Source organism: Mauremys reevesii, linkage group 2 (genome assembly GCF_016161935.1).
Source record: "Mauremys reevesii isolate NIE-2019 linkage group 2, ASM1616193v1, whole genome shotgun sequence".
Classification (NCBI taxonomy): domain Eukaryota; kingdom Metazoa; phylum Chordata; order Testudines; family Geoemydidae; genus Mauremys; species Mauremys reevesii.
Window position 1 is genome coordinate 20,305,509 of NC_052624.1, and position 19,634 is coordinate 20,325,142.

General features: G+C 41.0%; 1 protein-coding gene across 2 annotated transcripts in view; it reads left to right on the plus strand.

Moving 5' to 3' along the window:
• Positions 1–9,803, plus strand: part of UBE3C (ubiquitin protein ligase E3C) — a 179,208-nt gene extending 169,405 nt beyond the window's left edge. For both annotated transcript variants that reach the window (XM_039524161.1, XM_039524159.1), the window contains exon 23: positions 8,130–9,803. In XM_039524161.1, the coding sequence (XP_039380095.1) occupies positions 8,130–8,300 (171 nt within the window). In that variant the 3' untranslated portion in view covers positions 8,301–9,803. The remainder of the gene's footprint in view (positions 1–8,129) is intronic.
• Positions 9,804–19,634: the final 9,831 nt, after the last annotated feature.

Here is a 19,634-nt window from a genome sequence, read left to right on the forward strand (position 1 = left end):
CACTGAAGCAGCCTATGAGATGTAAGGAAAGATGTGGAATGTGAATCCAAAGAGGTCAGTGCTCAAGGAGAGGCTTTAGAACCCCTGTGTAACTGGGTCACGTGTGAAAGGCAGGAGAGCAGCTCGGGGCTGTTGGCTGTAGCATGGCCGTGCTGTGCCAGAGGAGAATGGGCGGCTTAGAATAGTCAAGGGCAGCATGGTCAAACACCTCAGCAAGGAGTTGGAGTTAATTGTAGAACTGAACTACAAGCCATGCCCCACACAGTTGCTCTGGCAGTAGGAAGTACAGCAAAATATATTGCTGCTTTATGTGGGCAGCGCTGAGCACCAGCCAGTTCCAGCACTTGAGGGGTGCATGGATTGGCTAGCAGTAGCCCCCTACCAAGTAGGGCATGCCATTGGCATCATGGGGCTCCCCAGCCACCCAAGAGAAGTGGGCTGCTCATAACTGTGCCCCAGCAATCTAGTGCTAGCTGCTAAGGCCCTTATAGGTGCCCTCAAGTTGTAAATGAATACCGGAATAGGCAATGTCTGTTGGCATGAGTGTTCATATAGTGGTAGCCTATGATTGATGTTTGTACAGTGCTCGCAAGATGAAAAGCACTATGTACTGTAAGTGCTAAGTATTATTAGCAGTCAAATGAGTATATGAGTTTGTTATAAAAAAAATTGCAATATGTTGAGGGTTGAAATTAATGCAAAATGTCCTCAGTAATTAATTGTTCTATAGTTGTATTAAAATAGATATTAAATTTTGCTATTAAGAACACAATCACTAGCACTCAGACTCTAAAATCTTGTACGTACTGCATTGTGGAACCTTCACTTTTGCTATAGTTCATATTTATTTAAGAGAAGGGATCGTTTCAGAGTTCATAGCTTATAAATAGCACAGTCTGGGTTTACAGCATTTTAAAATTATTAGAACTCTTAGTGCCAGATTATCGGACTCAGACTAACATTTGCTAAAGCTAATTAAAGTTTAATAAGTTTAATAAATGTGATTGTTACAGACAAAAAAATCATTAAAGTGCGGTTGAAAATTGTTAAGTTCCAATCAGGTCACATAATAAATTGATGATACTTCTTACTTCCAAACTGTTGCAGCTTCCCGTTGTAGAGTATTCAATTATGCAACAAATGGTGCCCTTGGCGTGACATTTCAATATAGAACTTCATTTTTTACATTTTTAAAGCTTAAAGTAGGAAAATTCAATTAGCATTTTGAAAAGAACACTAAAATTGCAGCATTTTAGCTGTGAAACACATTTTAAGGCCTCCATTTAAACAATAATTTAACTTAAAATCTCATTGACCTCCTGCTTTAGGGTGGTGGGTTGTTTTTTTTTTTTTTTTTTTTTTAAAAATTTATAAAACCTGATGATCTATTTTAGCTCAGCCAAGCATTTGTTGAAATTAATATGCCCTTGCCAATGAAAGCAGAGAATTAGGTGTAACAAATAAATGTCCTCTGCATCCCCATTTGTCTTGGCGAGATAAACTTGATTTCCTAAAGAAATTAGAAAAATATACATGAAATAAAACCTCAGATACTTGCTCAGCATATCATAGAATCATAGAAAACCAACCCAAATTTGGCTAGTTTCTACCTTAAAGGGTTTTATATGTAGGTACATAAGAACTACATGATTCTGTGGTATATTATTGGTACTCTGCATCTTAAAAAGCACAGAAGTGTATGGTCCTTAAAATGAAATATTATGCATCTTGTCTGGATAATATTATGTCTCATTAATAGACAATTTTAGGTCCCAGTCCTGCAAAAATGTACATATGTGCTTAATTTTACATATGCACATACTGCAATTGTCCTCATTAGGACAACTCATGTGTATGTGCATACAGTTCAGTACATGCAAAAAGATCAGGACCTTAGACTGCAAACTCTTTGGGTCCAGGACTGTCTTTAATCTGTGTCTTGGATAGCATTAGAGACACTGTCAGAATTTAGCAAATAAAATAATATTTACATGTCCTGACTTATGTGCAGTAGGAAGATTAAGTTGTTTGGTAATGTGCTTGGTATGTGCTTTCTGGCCATATTTATTTTGCCTATTCTAACTGTACTAAAAAATAATCTGAGGACCGAGGAGGAGGTTGAATGTTGTTTTTCGTATGAAATTCAGGTTGTAGTCTGAGACAGATGGTCACATGGTAATATAACATTTAACCAATGTTTATTTGTGGCACGGCTACTCCTTAATCCAGCCTTGGCTTGATACGATGTGGGGTAACACATTAATGTCAATGTAGAGAGAATTGAAATTTAATTTGAAAGAAAAAGTTTATTTTAGATTTATATACAAATTCTAACTTGTAAGACTTGCTTAACTAAACTCTATAGAAAATCCATTTGACTGTTAGCAAGAGAAGAAGGGTCTTTTATTTTTGTTAGAGATCTTCATCTATATAAGGGTATCAAGGAAAAATATGAAGCAATAAGGAAAATAACAAAAGAAGTGTAATTCAAAGAAGAAATCTTGTACTTTATGCAATGCAAAGTGGGCTGAACAGGCCCAAGGACCCAGCCCATTATGCTTGCCCCCACTACTGCTGGTGGTTTTTAGCTTCCAATCAGAGCTGAGCAAATAATGGATTTTTTTAGTTCGGGAAGTGGGCAAGGAGAGAGGCAGGCAAACTGAAAATACAAAAATATTCCTGTTCAGTTTGGACCAAATCCTTTTCCTCAAAGTTTTTGTTGAAACAAAACTTAAAACAGTTTCATTTTGAGATGACTTGAAACAGAGATTAGACTTCTTTTGAGTTTTCATTTCGAATCGGTGGTTTCAGATGTTTTTCATCTTTTATTGATGTGTGTGTTTTTTTGTTTTGTTTTTAATTGGCCATTTAAAATACCATTTCAAATTGAAAAGTTTAAACAAAACATTTCAAAATAGTCTGAAACTTTTAAATTCTTTCAAAAACTTTCTTTCTTGGGGGTGGGGGGAAGTGGGTGTCATCTGAAACCCTTTGCCGAAATCTACTTGAATAGATTTTAGGACCCAAGAAACGCTTTTATCTATGAAAAACTATTAGCAATTTTTTTTAATATTTTTTTTTTTTACTCAGCTCTGCTTCCAATGCTTAACACTGGTGCATTTTCAGTAAGTATACAAGTGTTATGAAATTCCAGTGCCCAGCTCCAAGTGTACAAATTCTGTTGTGATGGGGAAATAACAGGAATTGTGCATGCTTGGAAGACTTTGTAAGGCGAGCCTATACTTAATTGTACCTAAGATTTCTGTAAATAATTTCTTAGTTGCAAATAAATCAAAGACCTCTTTCTGCATGCTACTATATTTTAAATTTTCATGTTTCACTGTTTCTGTAGAACCAGATATTTGCAGAATATAGCATGTGAACAATAACACAGCTAGCTACCCTCCTCCCCCCCATGCTGGACCTTAAGACCTTATGTTTTCTACAATATGGCCATGATTATTATTTTTATTTTTTTTGCCATACCTATTTGGGCATGCTTTTAGGGCAACCAAGGGAACATAAAAACAGCCATACTGGGTCATATCAATGGTCCCAATAGCCTGTCTCTGACAGTGGCCAGGGTCATATGCATCTGAGGGAATGAACAGAACAGGGCAATTTCAAGGGATCTATCCTCTGTCGTCCAATCTAAGGGTCTGGCAGCTGGAGTATGAGAGACAGCTGGAGCATGGGGTTGCATCTCCGACTGTCTTGGCTAATAGCCATTAATGGACCTTTCTTCCGTGAACGTATCTAATTCTTTTTTGAACGCAGTTATACTTTTGGCCTTCACAACATTCCATGGCAACAATTTTCACAGGTTGACTATGTGTTGTATGAAGAAGTACTTCCTTTTGTTTGTTTTAAATCTGCTGCCTATTAATTTCATCGGGTGACCCCTGATTCTTGTGTTATGTGAAGGGATAAATAACACTTCATTATCTGACAGGTTTCAGAGTAGCAGCCTGTATCCGCAAAAAGAACAGGAGTACTTGTGGCACCTTAGAGACTAAGGGCTAGTCTACACTTACCAGCCGGGTCGACACGGTGAGTTCGACTTCTCGGAGTTCGAACTATCGCGTCTAATCTGGACGCGATAGTTCGAACTCCGGAAGCGCCGCGGTCGACTCCGGTACTCCACCACTGCAAAAGGCGGTGGCGGAGTCGACCTTGGAGCCGCGGACTTCGATTCCGTGGCATCTGGACAGGTGAGTAGTTCGAACTAGGGTACTTCGAATTCAGCTACGCTATTCACATAGCTGAATTTGCGTACCCTAGTTCGACCCCGCTTCTTAGTGTGGACCAGCCCTAAGTATGCTCAAATAAATTTGTTAGTCTCTAAGGTGCCACAAGTACTCCACTTCCTTATTTGCTTTCTCCATACCATTCATGTTTCATAGACCTCTGTCATATCACCCCCCCCAGCTGTCTCTTTTTTAAGCTGAATATTCCTATCTTTTTAATCTCTCCTCATATTGAAGCTGTTCTATACCGTAATCCTTTTTGTTGCCCTTCTCTGCATCTTTTCCTGTTCTCATATATCTTTTTTGAGACGAGGTGACCAGAATTCCATGAAGTATTCAAGGTGTAGGTGTACCGTGGATTTATAGAGTGGCATTATGATAGTTACTATCTGATTACCTATCCCTTTCCTAATGGTTCCTGACATTCTGTTAGCTTTTCTGAGTGCCACTGCACATTTAGCAGATGTTTTTAGAGAACTGTCCACAATGTCTCTAAGATCTCTTTCTTGAGTAGTTAAATTAACAGTTAATTTAGACCCCATCATTTTGTATGTATAGTTGGGATTATTTTTTCCAATGTGCATTACTTTGCTTTAATCAACATTGAATTTCATCTGCCATGTTGTCACCCAGGTTAGTGAGATCCTTTTGTAATTCTTCACAGTCAGCTTTGGACTTAACTGTCCTGAGTAAATTTCTACCATCTGCAAATTGTCACCTCACTGTTCATCCCTTTTTCTGGATCATTTATGAATAGGTTGAACAGCACAGGTACCAGTACACATCCTGGTGGAACCCTGCTTTTTACCTCTCTCCATTGTGAAAACTGACCATTTGTTCCTACTCTTTCTTTCCTATCTTTTAACCGCTTATCCATGAGGGGACCTTCCCTTTTATCCCATGACTGCTTAGTTTGTTTAGGAGCCCTTGGTGAGAGACCTTCTCAAAGGGTTTCTGAAAGTCCAGGCATGCTATATCAACTGGATCACCCTTGTCCACATACTTCTTGACTCCTTCAGAGAATTATAATAGATTGGTGAGGCATAATTTCACTGTACAAAAGCCATGTTGATTCTTCCCAACATACCATGTTTATCTATGCGTCGGATAATTTGTTCTTTACTATGGTTTCAACCATTTTGCCTGATACTGAAGTTAGGTTTACCTGCCTGTAATTGCCAGGATCACCTCTGGAGCCTTTTTGAACAATAGACCTTGCATTAACTATCTGCCAGTGATCTGGTACAGAGGCTGATTTAAGTGATAAGTTACATATCACAGTTAGTAGTTCTGCAATTTCATATTTGAGTTTCTTCAGAACTCTTGGGTGAGTACCATCTGGTCCTGGTGACTTATTACTGTCTAATTTATCAGTTTGTTCCAAAACCTCTGCTAGTGATACAGTAACTCCTCACTTAACGTCGTCCCAGTTAACATTGTTTTGTTATGTCACTGCTCTATTAGAGAACATGCTCGTTTAAAGTTGTGCAATGCTCCCTTCTAACTTTGTTTGGCAGCCGCCTGCTTTGTCCTCTGCTTGGAGGAAGAGCAGCTGTTGGAGCTAGCTGGTGGGGGCTTGTAACCAGGATGGGCCGGCAGCCCCCTATCAGCTCCCTTAGTTCCCTGTGCGAGAGCCGCCCAGCAGGCTACCAATTGCCGGGAAGTTCAGATGTCCCTCCCTTCACTGCCGTGTGCTGCTCCTGCCCTCTGCATTGGAGCTGCTCCCGGGAGCTTCCTGCTTGCTGGGGAGGGGGAGGGGAGGAAGAGGGATCTGATGTCAGGGTGTACCCCATCTCCACAGAGCAGGGAGGGACATGACAGGGCTCAGGACGGAGGGAGCTTGCTGGCAGCAGCTGCTGTCTCAACTTGCTGATCTACTTTAAAAGGCAGTGTACTTAGAGTGGGGTCAGCATACTTGAAGGGCCAATGCATGTGTCTGTCTCTCTCTCTCTCACACGCTGTGTGTGGCGCTCTCTCTCTCTGACACACACACACACACGGCACTTTGGAAAGTGGTGCGCTCCAGTGGGAAAGTGTGGGTTCATCATCACTGTTCAGGTTCCACAGGGAGTGTTTGCAGCCACTGTCATGTGTCTATTGTGTCTCCTCCCTCCATTTGTGCTGTCTTGTAGAGTGTGAGGCTACCTCAGTGGCTCTCAAACGTTTGTACTGGTGACCTCTTTCACATAGCAAGCCTCTGAGTGCAACCCCCCTTATAAATTAAAAACACTTTTTAATATATTTACCACCATTATAAATGCTGCAGCAAAGCAGCGTTTGGGGTGGAGGTTGACAGCTCGTGACCCCCCCGTAATAACCTTGTGACCCCTTGAGGGGTCCCGATCCCCAGTTTGAGAACCCCTGGGCTACATTAACAACAATGTATTATCCTTGAGGTTTCAGCCGAGTGCTAGTTCATCATTTAGCAACAAGGCATTCCCTAGGAAATATTCCACCCTCTGACTCCACCACCTCAACCAAGCTTCACAGTTATCATTGCTGTGTACAGTATTCAATTGTTTGTTTAAAACTTATACTGTGTGTGTGTGTGTGTGTGTGTGTATGTATATATATATATATATATATATATATAAAAATATGAATGTCTTTTGTCTGGCAAAAAAAAATTCCCTGGAACCTAACTCCCCCCATTTACATTAATTCTTATGGGGAAATTGGATTAACTTAACATCGTTACACTTAAAGTATCATTTTTCAGGAACATAACTACAAGGTTAAGCAAGGAGTTACTGTACCTCAGTGTAGGCCAGTTCCTCAGATTTGTCACCTATAAAATATGGCTCTGGTTCCCCTTTTTGAAGTTAAATGCTACTGTGGTGGGTTTCTTTGGCATTTCCCCCCCCTACAAGTGTGTTAAATTTAATTACATTATGGTCATTATTATGAGCAATTCAGCGATACTCATCTCTTGGACCAGATCCTGTGCGCCACTTAGGTCTAAATCAAGAATTTCCTCCCCCGTTGTAGGTTCCAGGACTAGCTGCTCCAAGAAGTAGTCATTTAATGTGTCTGAAAATTTTATTTCTGCATCCCTTCCTGACGTGACGTGTACTCAGTCAGTATGAGGATAATTGAAATCCCCCGTTATTATTGCATTTTCTGCCTTTATAGCCTCTCTAATCTCCCTGAGCATTTCCCAGGCACCAGTACCAGCCTGCTCAGGTGGTCGATAGAATATTCTTATTGCTATACTCTTATTGTTCAAGCATGGAATTTCTATCCATACAGATTCCATGGTACAGTTTTATTTATTAAAGATTTTTACTTTATTTGATTCTACTTTCTTTCACCAACAGGGCTGCTCTCCCCACAAATGCAACCTATTCTGCCATCCCTATATATTTTGTACCCTTACCATTGATTATCCTCAGTCCACCAAGTTTTTGTGATGCCTATTATATCAATATCTTCATTTAATGCCAAACACTCTAGTTCACCCACCTTCGTATTTAGACTTCTAATATTTGTCTATAAGAACTTCTACATATTGTCAATATTCAGTTGCTTGCCTTCATGTTATATTTAAATAGGACTTTTTTACATTTGACTGACCTCACAGCTCCTACCTGTACTTTACCAACTTCATTCCAATCCTCTTTATTAGGATATAGAGTTCCCCCTTTAATAAATTCATCCCTAACAGATGTCACTGCCTGAAGCTTGTGCTCCTCCGCACCTGTTGGCTTTCCCCCAGCCCTTTGTTTAAAAAATCCTCTATGACCTATTTAAACATTTGGAAATGCCATTGAAACAGACTTAAATTCTAATTGCTCCTTGCCCAGAAGTTTGTGGATTATCATGGAATTATTTTTTAGCCTGGGTGTATCTATCTTAATTTTTTCCTTTTTTTGTATTTTCCAGGAGTTATATCCTGCATTTTGCATTCACAATGGAGGATCTGACCTAGACAGGCTACCCACTGCCAGTACCTGCATGAACTTGCTGAAACTTCCTGAGTTTTATGATGAAAACCTTATGCGGAGCAAACTTCTTTATGCCATTGAATGTGCTGCTGGATTTGAGCTGAGCTGAGTTGAACTGAGGTTTAAACAGAAGCTCTGCAGAGGAACTAACCAGTGCCTACTCCATAAGCAGCACCCGTACCCAAGCAGATGAAGGGAACTCAGTCTAGGTTTCTGCAGCTCTCATTTCTTATCAGATACCCTCAAATAGGTTTCATTTTTAAATACACAATTTGTTAGTTAAGTGTCATTAAACTTACATTGGCACTGCTTTATTATGACTCAAAATAACGAATGCTGTGTGCAGTGTGGTTGGGGTTTGTGTTTATGCCAAGCAAGAGCACATTTAACGAACAGTGACATCTCAGTGAAATTAACCAAAGATGAAGCTTTGGCTTTGTGCTGTTCAAATATAAATAATTCTACAAGCTGGCAATAAAGTTGTGTGTAGTGCAGCACGTTGGGATAAGAGAGGTCTTAACATCCTGTTATAAATCTTTAGAGGGAAGTAGATGTTTGCAGATATCCCAGAACTGAGAGATTGAAAACGCTTGTTACTGATAACCCCACATCTTTTCTCATGTGGTAGAATTGTTTACAAAACTTAGTTGTTGCAATTAAAACAGAATGGATTTGTTTTAAACTACCATCTCTTGAGATGGCAGGCACTGAGATATTTTATTTGTGCTTTCTGAAATATCTTCAAGAAATTGGATTTGCATGGTTATTTTTAAGTTCTACCTTTGGCCGTGTCATGATCAGCTGGACATTGTCGTAAACAGATGAGACTACCCATGCTTTTCTCTGTTCTGTTTCTGTCTCTCCTTTGTGCCTGTAAAGATTTTTTTTTTAATGTATCAAACTCCTATGGCATACACAGTACATACAGTAGTCATGACTTTGGAAAAAATATACTTGTAACAACTATTAAAAGTATTTCAACCAAAGCATCAGGCTTTATCTTTTATATCTGAAGCCTGCAGTATTCACATTCCTTCTCCCTATCATTTCTCTTCATCTTAAATACCATGTATGTGCTGTAGAAACTTGTCTTAATTCATTATTTTTGTGACTAAGCAGCTTTTGCATCCATCTGGCTCTTAGCAGTTCTGCTCAGACAAGTAGGTGGGAACATGTTGCTTAACATAATTTGATTGCCAAGGGAAAAATTGGATTCATATGAAAGGAATCAGTTATCTAATAATAGGTACATCACTGAGTCAAGATTTGTGTTCACATTTAATTTGCATTCAATTAAAAAAAATAATTATAAGTCAAACTATAAGATGCGTAAATGTGCATCCTTTCTGGTTTTTAATAATAACTAACAAAAAAACAGAATTTACAGACATTATGCTAAAACTATTTTGCTGTCACTGGAAGCTCTTTTGGGTTTCGTATTTAATAAGCAGTAACCAGCAATATACTTTTAAATGTGGAGAAACTGAGTGGTTTTAAGGTGTTTACTAGTATCAGTATAAAATGTATAATTTCCTAATTTGGGTAATAAATGAAGTGTTAAAATACTATTTGTAGTCTTGATGTACAGAAATAAAATAATTGTTTTCTTTTTGGTTTTGCTTTAGGCTGTTTTATTTGTTAAATGTTACAAACCCAACGTATCCTTTACGTAAAAATTCGTTTCTTGTATATTTTTCTACATAAATTATGGAACAGAAAACTGAAAAGAGGTCAGTGATAATATTACTGCCTCCTCTTAAAAGCAAAACCTGAGCATTTCCTTTAGATTACATTATTTATTTTCCAACCCCCTACTTAAAATATTTTGAAAATATTTTTCAATTGAATTAATTTGCTACAATTTGATAGTGTCATGTTTGTATGTTGTAAAATGCAAATTAAATTTTTTCTATTAAATATTCACATTTCCAAGATTGTGTTGGAGTCATGCCACATAACAATGGTTGGTAATGTGTACATTTTGTTATTTTTATAAAGAGACCCTAACACACACCCATTCCTAGACATTGACACAAGTACTGGTGGAACAGAGACTGGGGTAGGCATGAGATTACAGGAAGAGGAACAGTGTACTTTATACATCTGACTATATGACTATAAAATATAAAAATATTGTTGCAGGAGAATGTGACTACAAGCTTTGTAGACCATTAAGAAATATTCCACATAATCAGTTTTTTCTGTAGATTTGGTATTTAATCCTCAATCATTTTGGTTTTTAGCCTTTTCTACACATGAGGGGAGAAATCCTGAACCTGCTCCAAACTTTCCTTAGAGTTAAAATTTGCTTAAATGGGAGCAAAATTTGGTCCTTGCTCCCATTTATCTCAATGGGAATTTCACCATTGATTTCAGTTGGATCAAAATTTGACCAGGGTCTGTATGTAAAAAGGGAGAATACATCCACATTCCTGTTAGGGGTATCCCATGTAACCCTTCTGCCAGTTGGAGTTGGCAGCAACAAGGGCCAGGTTCAATATCTAGGGGTTCCTTTTCAACAATACAACACAACTGGCTCGAGCCCCCACCCAGTAACCTGGGAAAATTACACATCACCCCCTAGACGTCTCTGAGAGGCAATACTTCCCCACTCACAAGCACAGAGTCTGAGGGTAGAAAAGAAACTTTGAATAAAAGGAGGGAAGTAACCTGGCATTAATTTGGGAAGACGCCACAAGCAGGATTCATAAACATAAAACCATAAGCAAATTACCCACCCCAGAGTATGTTGAGCAGTGTCCTTTTGCCTCAGGTTCTTAAGTCCAGCAACCAAAGGCTCCTTTTACATGCCCCTCCCTCCACCGCATCCCACTCACAGTTGTCATTGGTCAGTGAAGACCCAGAGTTCAGAGGTGCATCTGCATGAGCTCTCAGGGCGGGACATCTTGGTTGCCCTGCTGTCTGGACACTTCCTCTGGCATCAGCTGCCTTGCTGGCCGCTCGCCTCCACACCCTCAGGGATGTCATAAAATCCCACCATTTAACACAGCTCTCAGAGTGATTTTAGCGGTGTTAGTGGGGAAGCCTCAGTGCTAGTGCAGACTGGGAAGTCTCTTGCATCACAGACACTGTCCCAAAGCATGCCTAATGCTTAGGCCGGGTTATCCGTGATTTCAGCTCTGTTGGTGTGCAACAAGACTCTCAACTGAGGGCTGGTCCACACTAAGAAGCGGGGTCGAACTAGGGTATGCAAATTCAGCTACGTGAATAGCGTAGCTGAATTCGAAGTACCCTAGTTCGAACTACTCACCCGTCCAGACGCTGCGGAATCGAAGTCCGCAGCTCCAAGGTCGACCACCACCGTCTTTTGCAGTGGTGGAGTACCGGAGTTCGAACTATCGCTTCCGGAGTTCGAACTATCGCGTCCAGATTAAACGCGATAGTTTGAACTCCGAGAAATCGAACTCACCGCGTCGACCCGGCTCGTAAGTGTAGACTAGCCCTGAGTCTTAATCAGCTCTGTTATTACACAGGGGAGAGAGGAAGAGTCAAATAGACAGGGCACACACCACCAGGTACAAGTACTTGTCCTCACCCTCTCTCAGCTCCCCTGGGCTTTGGCACCCATGTCTCCTGCCTACCACATGCATTTTAGTTGAGGGTGAGTCCCTCTATCAGGGTATGTCAAGCACAGTTCAGCTGCCCTTTTGATTCACACATCCAGGATACCATCCCTTTAGTACCCCTACCCCAACAGCAAAGTGACTTTTGACCCAACACCAGCCAAAAGTGATCATTTGGGCAAAACAGCGCCATCATGCTGAGCACCTCGGCAGCATGGGTGTGCCCATGCAAACAAGGTCGGCTCCTGAAGTCCCCTTCCTCAGCTCATCACTAGATGTCAGGGGAGAGCTCATTCAGACCCTGCTTACACCCATAATTAAAATAAAATTAGTTTACTGGTGCTGTTGGCAGTGGTCTGGACAATTTTTCAGCATCTCTTAAAGCAAATCTAATATCAGTTTCCTAATCTGAACCACAAAAGGGTTTGGAATTCACAGTGAGCAGTTTGGGAAGTACAATGAGCTAATGCTGAACTTCAGTCTGTTTAAACCAAAAACTATTCGTAAAATGTTAGTGGGCAGCTGTGATCTTTTCCTACCGGATGAAAAATGACACAACACTCAGACAAAACAGGAACATTGTTTTTCTTGGGTCATTTTTGTGAGAAGTGAAATGATGTTTGTTCTGTATTTATTTATAATTATACAAAACAAATGTAGGTGTATACCTAAATCTGTGTGAATAATAGCCCCGATGTAAAAGCTTGTGTTAATATTTTTCTGTTTTCTATGACAATTTGCCTCTAATTAAAGGAGAGGAAGAAATGAATATGCTGTGTAGACACAGAGCAGGATATCTATATTTTTATTTAACTTAGATTTTGAGAATAAAGTAATTTTGACTTTTCTTGAAAGTTTTTTCAGCAACATTCTCTTTTGTTTTTGGAGTAAATCTGGTCACTTTCAGAACACAGGAAATTTTCCAAGCTAAGGTTATATGAGACTAAAACAGAGCTTCATAATGTGGAAGTTAGTTGTGCCCTATAATGAGGTAGAGGCTGCTACAGCTCCATGATTCTCTGAGGCTGTGACAAAATTGCACACATCTAGCATAAAGCCTGTGACCTTATTCTCACATTCAAAAATTCCCAAGTACACCATCAGCCAAACTGTGTCTTGTTGGCTTTGTTTTGTTTGCATATCTTTGAAAAACAAGCCTAAACATCAATGATCCCCTTTTTAAACAGCTTATCCTATACCATTAGGAAGAACAAAACCCTCCTTCAGTGAATGGAAGCATGAGAGAGAGCGCACTCATTGTAGAGAATGTTACCCTTTGAAGAAGCAAGCACAGGAATGAATTCTCACAGAACTTCAAGTAGTTCTATTTTAGCTCTTAAGAAGATATGCCTTTGGAGTTTACGTTTTTCTGCCTGTTTCTTTTCCTTCATGCTCGTCTTGCTGTTCTCTTAACTTAGACCCCACTGTTTCACAATATTAATAGGTTCCATGTGGTATGCTAGTTAGAGAATGGTTTTCAAGAGCTCGTCAAATTTGTTTTGGGTTTTTTATCCTGCAGAGGCCATCACCTGCCAGCAAAAATGTAGATAGCTGCAAAAGTTTTCAAGAATTGATCTTGAGCCTTTTCAGAATTTAGCTGAAATTAGTGTGGGTCAGGGACATAGAGCCATGAACCCGCAAACTCTTATATGCATGCTTAATGCTCTGCTAGCTGAGTATTCCCATTGAAGCCAGTGAGACTACTCCCATGCGTATGTGTGTATTTGCAGTATCTGTAATCTCATGACCGAGCCAGCAGAAGCTTGAATTTTAAGCCAGGGCTTCCCTGTGGCTCTTCGATCCTGCCACTGCTTCCTGGATTATTGTATGAACCGCTGGGGCAGAGATCTGTTCAGACAATAAATCTGCTGTCTCTGCGGCATAGAGGGAAAAAGTAGATCATTGGCATAACAATACGAGGAGGCATTTCACTGGCTGGCATCCATTCCACCCATCTGAATGAGGCCTTCTTTGGTTATTTATTTAGCAGGACATAATCAAAGTATTCACTGAAACTTAAACTATTTAGGCCTTCACAGATGTTTTGCACAAATGCTTTAACTAAACTGAATATGTATCATATTTGATCTTGGCTCCTGTGCGGATTATACATTGAAACTTGGAAAAGCAGCATTCCTAGCATAGTAGGGCCCCAATCTTTGGGGCTCCTTAGGACTGCAATAAAAACAAACCATCCTCATGAATTAGGGGGCTACGATGGAAAACAAAATGGCGTAAATACCCTGCAGAGCACAGTTTCAGCTACTGGCGAGGCTCTAGCCTCAAATCCTTTTCCCTAAATTTTATTATGGCAGAGCCCCATCTGTGGAACAGGAAACCTGTTTATTTCGGGTCTCTTAATCCTTGTACCTTTAAGGATAACTACAGTGATCACTTTTAATATCTTGTTCATGCGAAACTGTATACTTAAAAAAAACAAAAACTCTCAGAAATTTTCAAAAAGGTTTTTAGAATTACCTGCATCTCTTTCAGTATTTCCTGTGTGATTGTGAATGGTGCTGGTATTTTACAGAGAAGTGCCATTTTGTTGTTGTTTCCTAGGATAGTATATGGACAAATGACTGAAGGAGAATTGTGTGGGTTTCTAGGATGGGATTTTTTTTTGTAATATACATACAGGGCAGAGATCCAGTACTTTCAGTTAATCTTCAGTGAAACACAAATATCCTGCCCATTTAAAGGAAAAGTGAAGAGCAGGACAGCAACCAATGGGAGCCTAGTCATGAATTGAGAGCACCGGTGTGCTACTGAAACTCCACTCTTAACTAGATCAGCTCCTTCCAATAGTGGCTACTATTCTTTCCGACCTGTCACAGGTCAGGTAACCTAACCACCCATTCCATAAAGGTGTCTAAAAACAAATAACTGAATATGAGAACAGCCATACTGGGTTAGACCAAAGGTCCATCTAGCCCAGTATCCTGTCTTCTGACGGTGGCCAATGCCAGGTGCCTCAGAGGGAAGGAACAGAACAGGGAATCATCAAGTGATCCATCCCCTGTCGCCCATTCCCAGTTTCTGGCAAACTGAGGCTAGGGACACCATCCCTGCTCATCCTCGCTAATAGCCATTGATGGACCTACCCTCCATGAATTTATCTAGTTCCTTTTTTAATCGTATTGTAGTCTTGGCCTTCATAACATCCTCTGGCAAAGAGTTCCACAGGTTGACTGTGTGTTGTGTGAAAAAATGCTTCCATTTCTTGTTTTAAACCTGCTGCTTATTAATTTCATTTGGTGACTCCTAGTTCTTGTGTTATGAAAAGGAGTAAATAACACTTCCTTATTTACTTTCTCCACACCAGTCATGGCTTTATAGACCTCCATCATATCTCTCTAGTTGTCTCTTTTCCAAGCTGAAAAGTTCCGGTCTTATTAATCACTCTTCATATGGAAGCCGTTCCATACCCCTAATCATTTTTGTTGCCCTTTTTTGAACCTTTTCCAATTCCAATATACCTTTTTTGATATGGGGCGACCACATCTGCATGCAATATTCAAGATGTGGGCATACCATGGATTTATATAGAGGCAATATGATATTTTCTGTCTTATTATCTCTCCCTTTCTTAATGATTTCCAACGTTCTGTTCGCTTTTTTGACTGCCACTGCACATTGAGTGGATGTTTTCAGAGAACTATCCACAATGACTCCAAGAGTTCTTTCTTGGGGTATAAATTAGCTGTTACCACTCATCATTTTATATGTATAGTTGGGATTATGTTTCCCAATGTGCATTACTTTGCATTCATCAACACTGAATTTCATCTGCCATTTTGTTGCCCAGTCACCCAGTTTTGAGAGATCCTTTTGTGGCTCTTCACAGTCTGCATGGGACTTAACTATCTTGAGTAGCTTTGTATCATCTGCAAATTTCACCACCTCACTGTTTACCCCTTTTTCCAGATAATTTATGAATATGTTGAACAGGACTGGTCCCAGAACCAGACCCCTGGGGGACACCACTATTTACCACTCTCCATTCTGAAAACTGACCATTTATTCCTACCACTTGTTTCCTATCTTTTAGCCAATTAATCCATGAGAGGACTTTCCCCCTTATCCCATGACAGCTTACTCTGCTTAAGAGCCTTTGGTGAGGGACCTTGTCAAAGTTTTTCTGAAAATCTAAGTACACTATATCCACTGGATTCCCCCTTGTCCACATGCTTGTTGACCCCCCTCAAAGAATTCTAGTAGATTGGTGAGGCTTGATTTCCCTTTACAAAAACCATGTTGACTCTTCCCCAACAAATTATGTTCATCTATGTGTCTGACAATTTTGTTCTTTACTGAAATCAAAAATGTTCTAAAAATACGGGGCTAGTTCCTCAGTTGTTGTAACTGGACATCATTGGTGGAACTCTGTCAATTTACACAAGCTGAGGATCTGACCCTGTGAGTAAGAACAAATGTGAGATTAAGGGATAACCATGGTGATTTGACTAACTTCTTACCATAGGAGAATCCTGTTCATTTTCAAGCCTTGCTAGGGCTCAGGATTGATGAAGGAGGCAAAGTGCTACAGCGACAGTTTGTAAATACTCCATGTAATACTACCAATTGATCAAAAAACTCTACAGAATTAACTAATATCTGGTATGGGCCTATGAATAAGAAAGGAAATCATAGATCAAGTTAATGAAAGTGGAATGTTCAGCATAATTGCTGATGAAGCTCTGTGTGCAACTAATAAGGAACCACTGCCAGATCGGTGGATAATCCACAGCAGCAATTCTCAAACTGGTCCACAGACGAGGTTTGATCAGTGGAGTCCCTGCTGGTGCCCAATGGAAAACTCCCAGGGCACACGTGGATGGCTGTTCTTGCTTGAGTTGTGTCAACAAACATCCATTCAATCTAGGCTCTTAGGTCCAGACCCTCAAAGGTATTTAAATTCCTAACTTCCATTGATTTCACTATGCATTGTTGTTGTAGCAATGGAAATTAGGAGCCCAAATACCTCTGGAGATCTGGGCCTGAATTACAAAGAGGAGTCTGGATGTATGTAAACGCAGCTGGATTCAAGAGAAGTTGCTGAGCAGCATGTATTAATATAGTTCTGATGAAAAATTTGTAGAGAAGCTTAGGAGAGTAGCATGAAAGCTGCTTATTTCTTTTTTTCCTTTTTGTGCTTTAAATATTTCTGTTGAGTCTGTTTGGAGTCTGAAATGTTCAGTGTACCACCAATGTTTCAGACCTAATTGTTTCTGATAAGCTATCAACAAGAAGTTAATGGTAGTGTTTAATTAAATGATACTTTCCAGAATTGCTTTGCTGGTTTTACTATATTTAACTTTAAGAACAGTCTTTGATGCATCTCCTAGCCTTTTGCTAATTCCAAAAATAACTGCTATCTGTAAATAGAAAAACTAGATGCATTAAGCAGCATGCAAGAAAGGCCATAATCATTACTATGTCAGGAGTACTATATTAATATGTCTCTAATGTAGCCTTTTCCCAACATTTCTTCTATTCTGTTGGGTTTATCCATATATGACCTTCATATATCATAAAAATTAATCCAGAAAGCTGGGAACTATGTGAGTGGCTTATACCTCATGGAATGAAGCCACATTATTTTCATGATAGCGCAACACCCGTCATTTTAAGTGCTGACATCAGGTGAAAAAGTTATAGACCCGAGTACCAAAATTTTTTATCCTACAGTAATAGGGATTTATTTCCTATGACTAAAGGCTATTTTCTCCTGAGGCATGGAGGAGTAACTTCTTCTCTCAAAAGGATGCTCCTTTGTTGTGACTGTCATAGGTACCAGCTGAGTGCCCCCACTAGACAACTTAAAGAACCCTGCCAAGTGTTTTAAGAGTCAACAGCTTTAATGGAGCCCAGCGACTGCCTCAGTCTTGGGGTCCCTAGGTGCACAGCCAGGATGCAGATCCTCTGTCTGGCACCCCCTCCTCAGAGTTGGAACTCACCCTTCCCTTTGGAGTCCTTGGGGACCATCTGTGTTCAGGGAAGTAAGCAGTGCTCCTCCTCCCCTCCCTGTCTCAACTGGCAGTGGCACCTACCTGCTGGCTTACTCCTTCCTTCTCTTGAACTGAAGAAAAATGTCCCTAAAAAGAGCAGCTCCTGCCTGTTTATAACGTTCAGTAGCCTCTGTCAGCAGACTAGAGACCCCTGCCAGCTGATTTTGTGCCCCTGAAAGTTCTCCTGGTTGGGAGCCAGTCTACTGTTTAGAGCTGTTCCCTTTCAGTGGGACAGCACTTTAAGTCAACAACCATCTTTTGTTATTCTTTTGCCACCAGCTTTTGGAATTTCAGTCCAAAATGGAGGCAAATAGCTAGCCGAGAAGACAGAGGCATATTTGGCTGATGAAAATATTCTTGGGTCCTAAGCCCAGCCCACACTCCCACTGAAGCAGTGGTCCTGTCCCAGGGGGCTGGAACAGGTGCCCTATTCCGGCCAGCTGGCTCTCACCCATCTCAGATTTGGAGAAGCCAATGACAGTATCGTTTGTGCATGTCCACACACAGATGAGACCCCCCAAGTCCAACCATCCCTCTTCCTGTCCCCAGCACCATCGGCTGTGGGGCTTTGCCTGGCGAGCTTGGCATGCACACAGGAAGCTCAGAAAATAAGGCAGAAGTAGATTTAGAGGGGCTAAGCCCCCTCTAGCCCTAGCCACCCTCCACCACCTGTGCAAAGAGGCTGCACATTCAAACTGGAGTTTGTGGCTCGGCAAAGTTACATACAGAGCATTCAGTCTCAGACAGAATTCATAAATTGTACTGACTGATTCCCAGGTTGTCTCAGTCGCGTCCTCTGATCGCTCTGTCTTCTTCAAGTTCTGGTAAGAGATGCGGCAGAAGCCTCGCTTGGTCAGCTACTTCTTCAATCTGGACTCAGTCTCCCAGTGGTTGGAGGAAGGCTCCATGATAGATAAATATACAGAGCACTTGGACGTTGAAAGAGCTTCCCACCTTTCTGAACACCTGTCTGGTTGTATGCCCTCAGGCCCTAGACCACTACAGCAAGCCTGCTCTGGATAGGGAAAGGAGACATGGACATTTTTCAGACCCCTTGGTTTGCTTCATCCAGGAGCACCGCCAGCCTTTTTGCTGCCCTAGGCAGTGGAAGGTCCCGCCCCTGAAATGCCGCCCCCTGACAGAGGCGGCGGAAAGTCCCGCCCCTGAAATGCTGCCCCTGACAGAGGCGGCGGAAGGTCCCGCCCCTGAAATGCTACCCCCGGTTGCGCCAGCCCTGGCTCCATCCCTTCTAGGATGGGCTTCTTAATATGATATGAAGGGGACTTTCCAGGGCCGATAATGCATCGAGTACTTTCCTGTTCTACCAGGCTTACTAATCCCCAAAGTGAGCCATCCCAAAAGTCTAAGGTTCTCCTATCTGCCAACAAGCCTGAAAAAGTCTCCCCATCCCAGACATCTGGACCAACAGCTGGACCCATGGAGCACTTCAGTGCAACCAGCTGTGGTGACTTGGAAGACTAGCGACAAACAGAAGCCTAGAATGCCAACAGTGGGCTGGGTATCCTTTTGAAGGGGATTCTCCCCTCCAGCACAAGTGCTAGGTGAGGAGAAACTGTGTGCTCCAGTTTCAAGATCCTCTCTAGTTTCTGAATACCATTGGCTCCCTCTTCGCCACTGCATCAAACACTAACTTCGTGATTTTTGCCTATAAATCTTTCCATAGCTTAGCCCTGCCTCACATATCACCTCTTATATGTTGTTAAACTGTTGATGACAGCCTCTTCTCTGCCAAGTATGTCAGTCTTCTCGTTATGGCAATTTTCCCTGCAGTGTTTTTGTGCTTTTTTTTGCCCATGCTGCCCTCTGTGCTTGGGGGAGGGGCAGCTA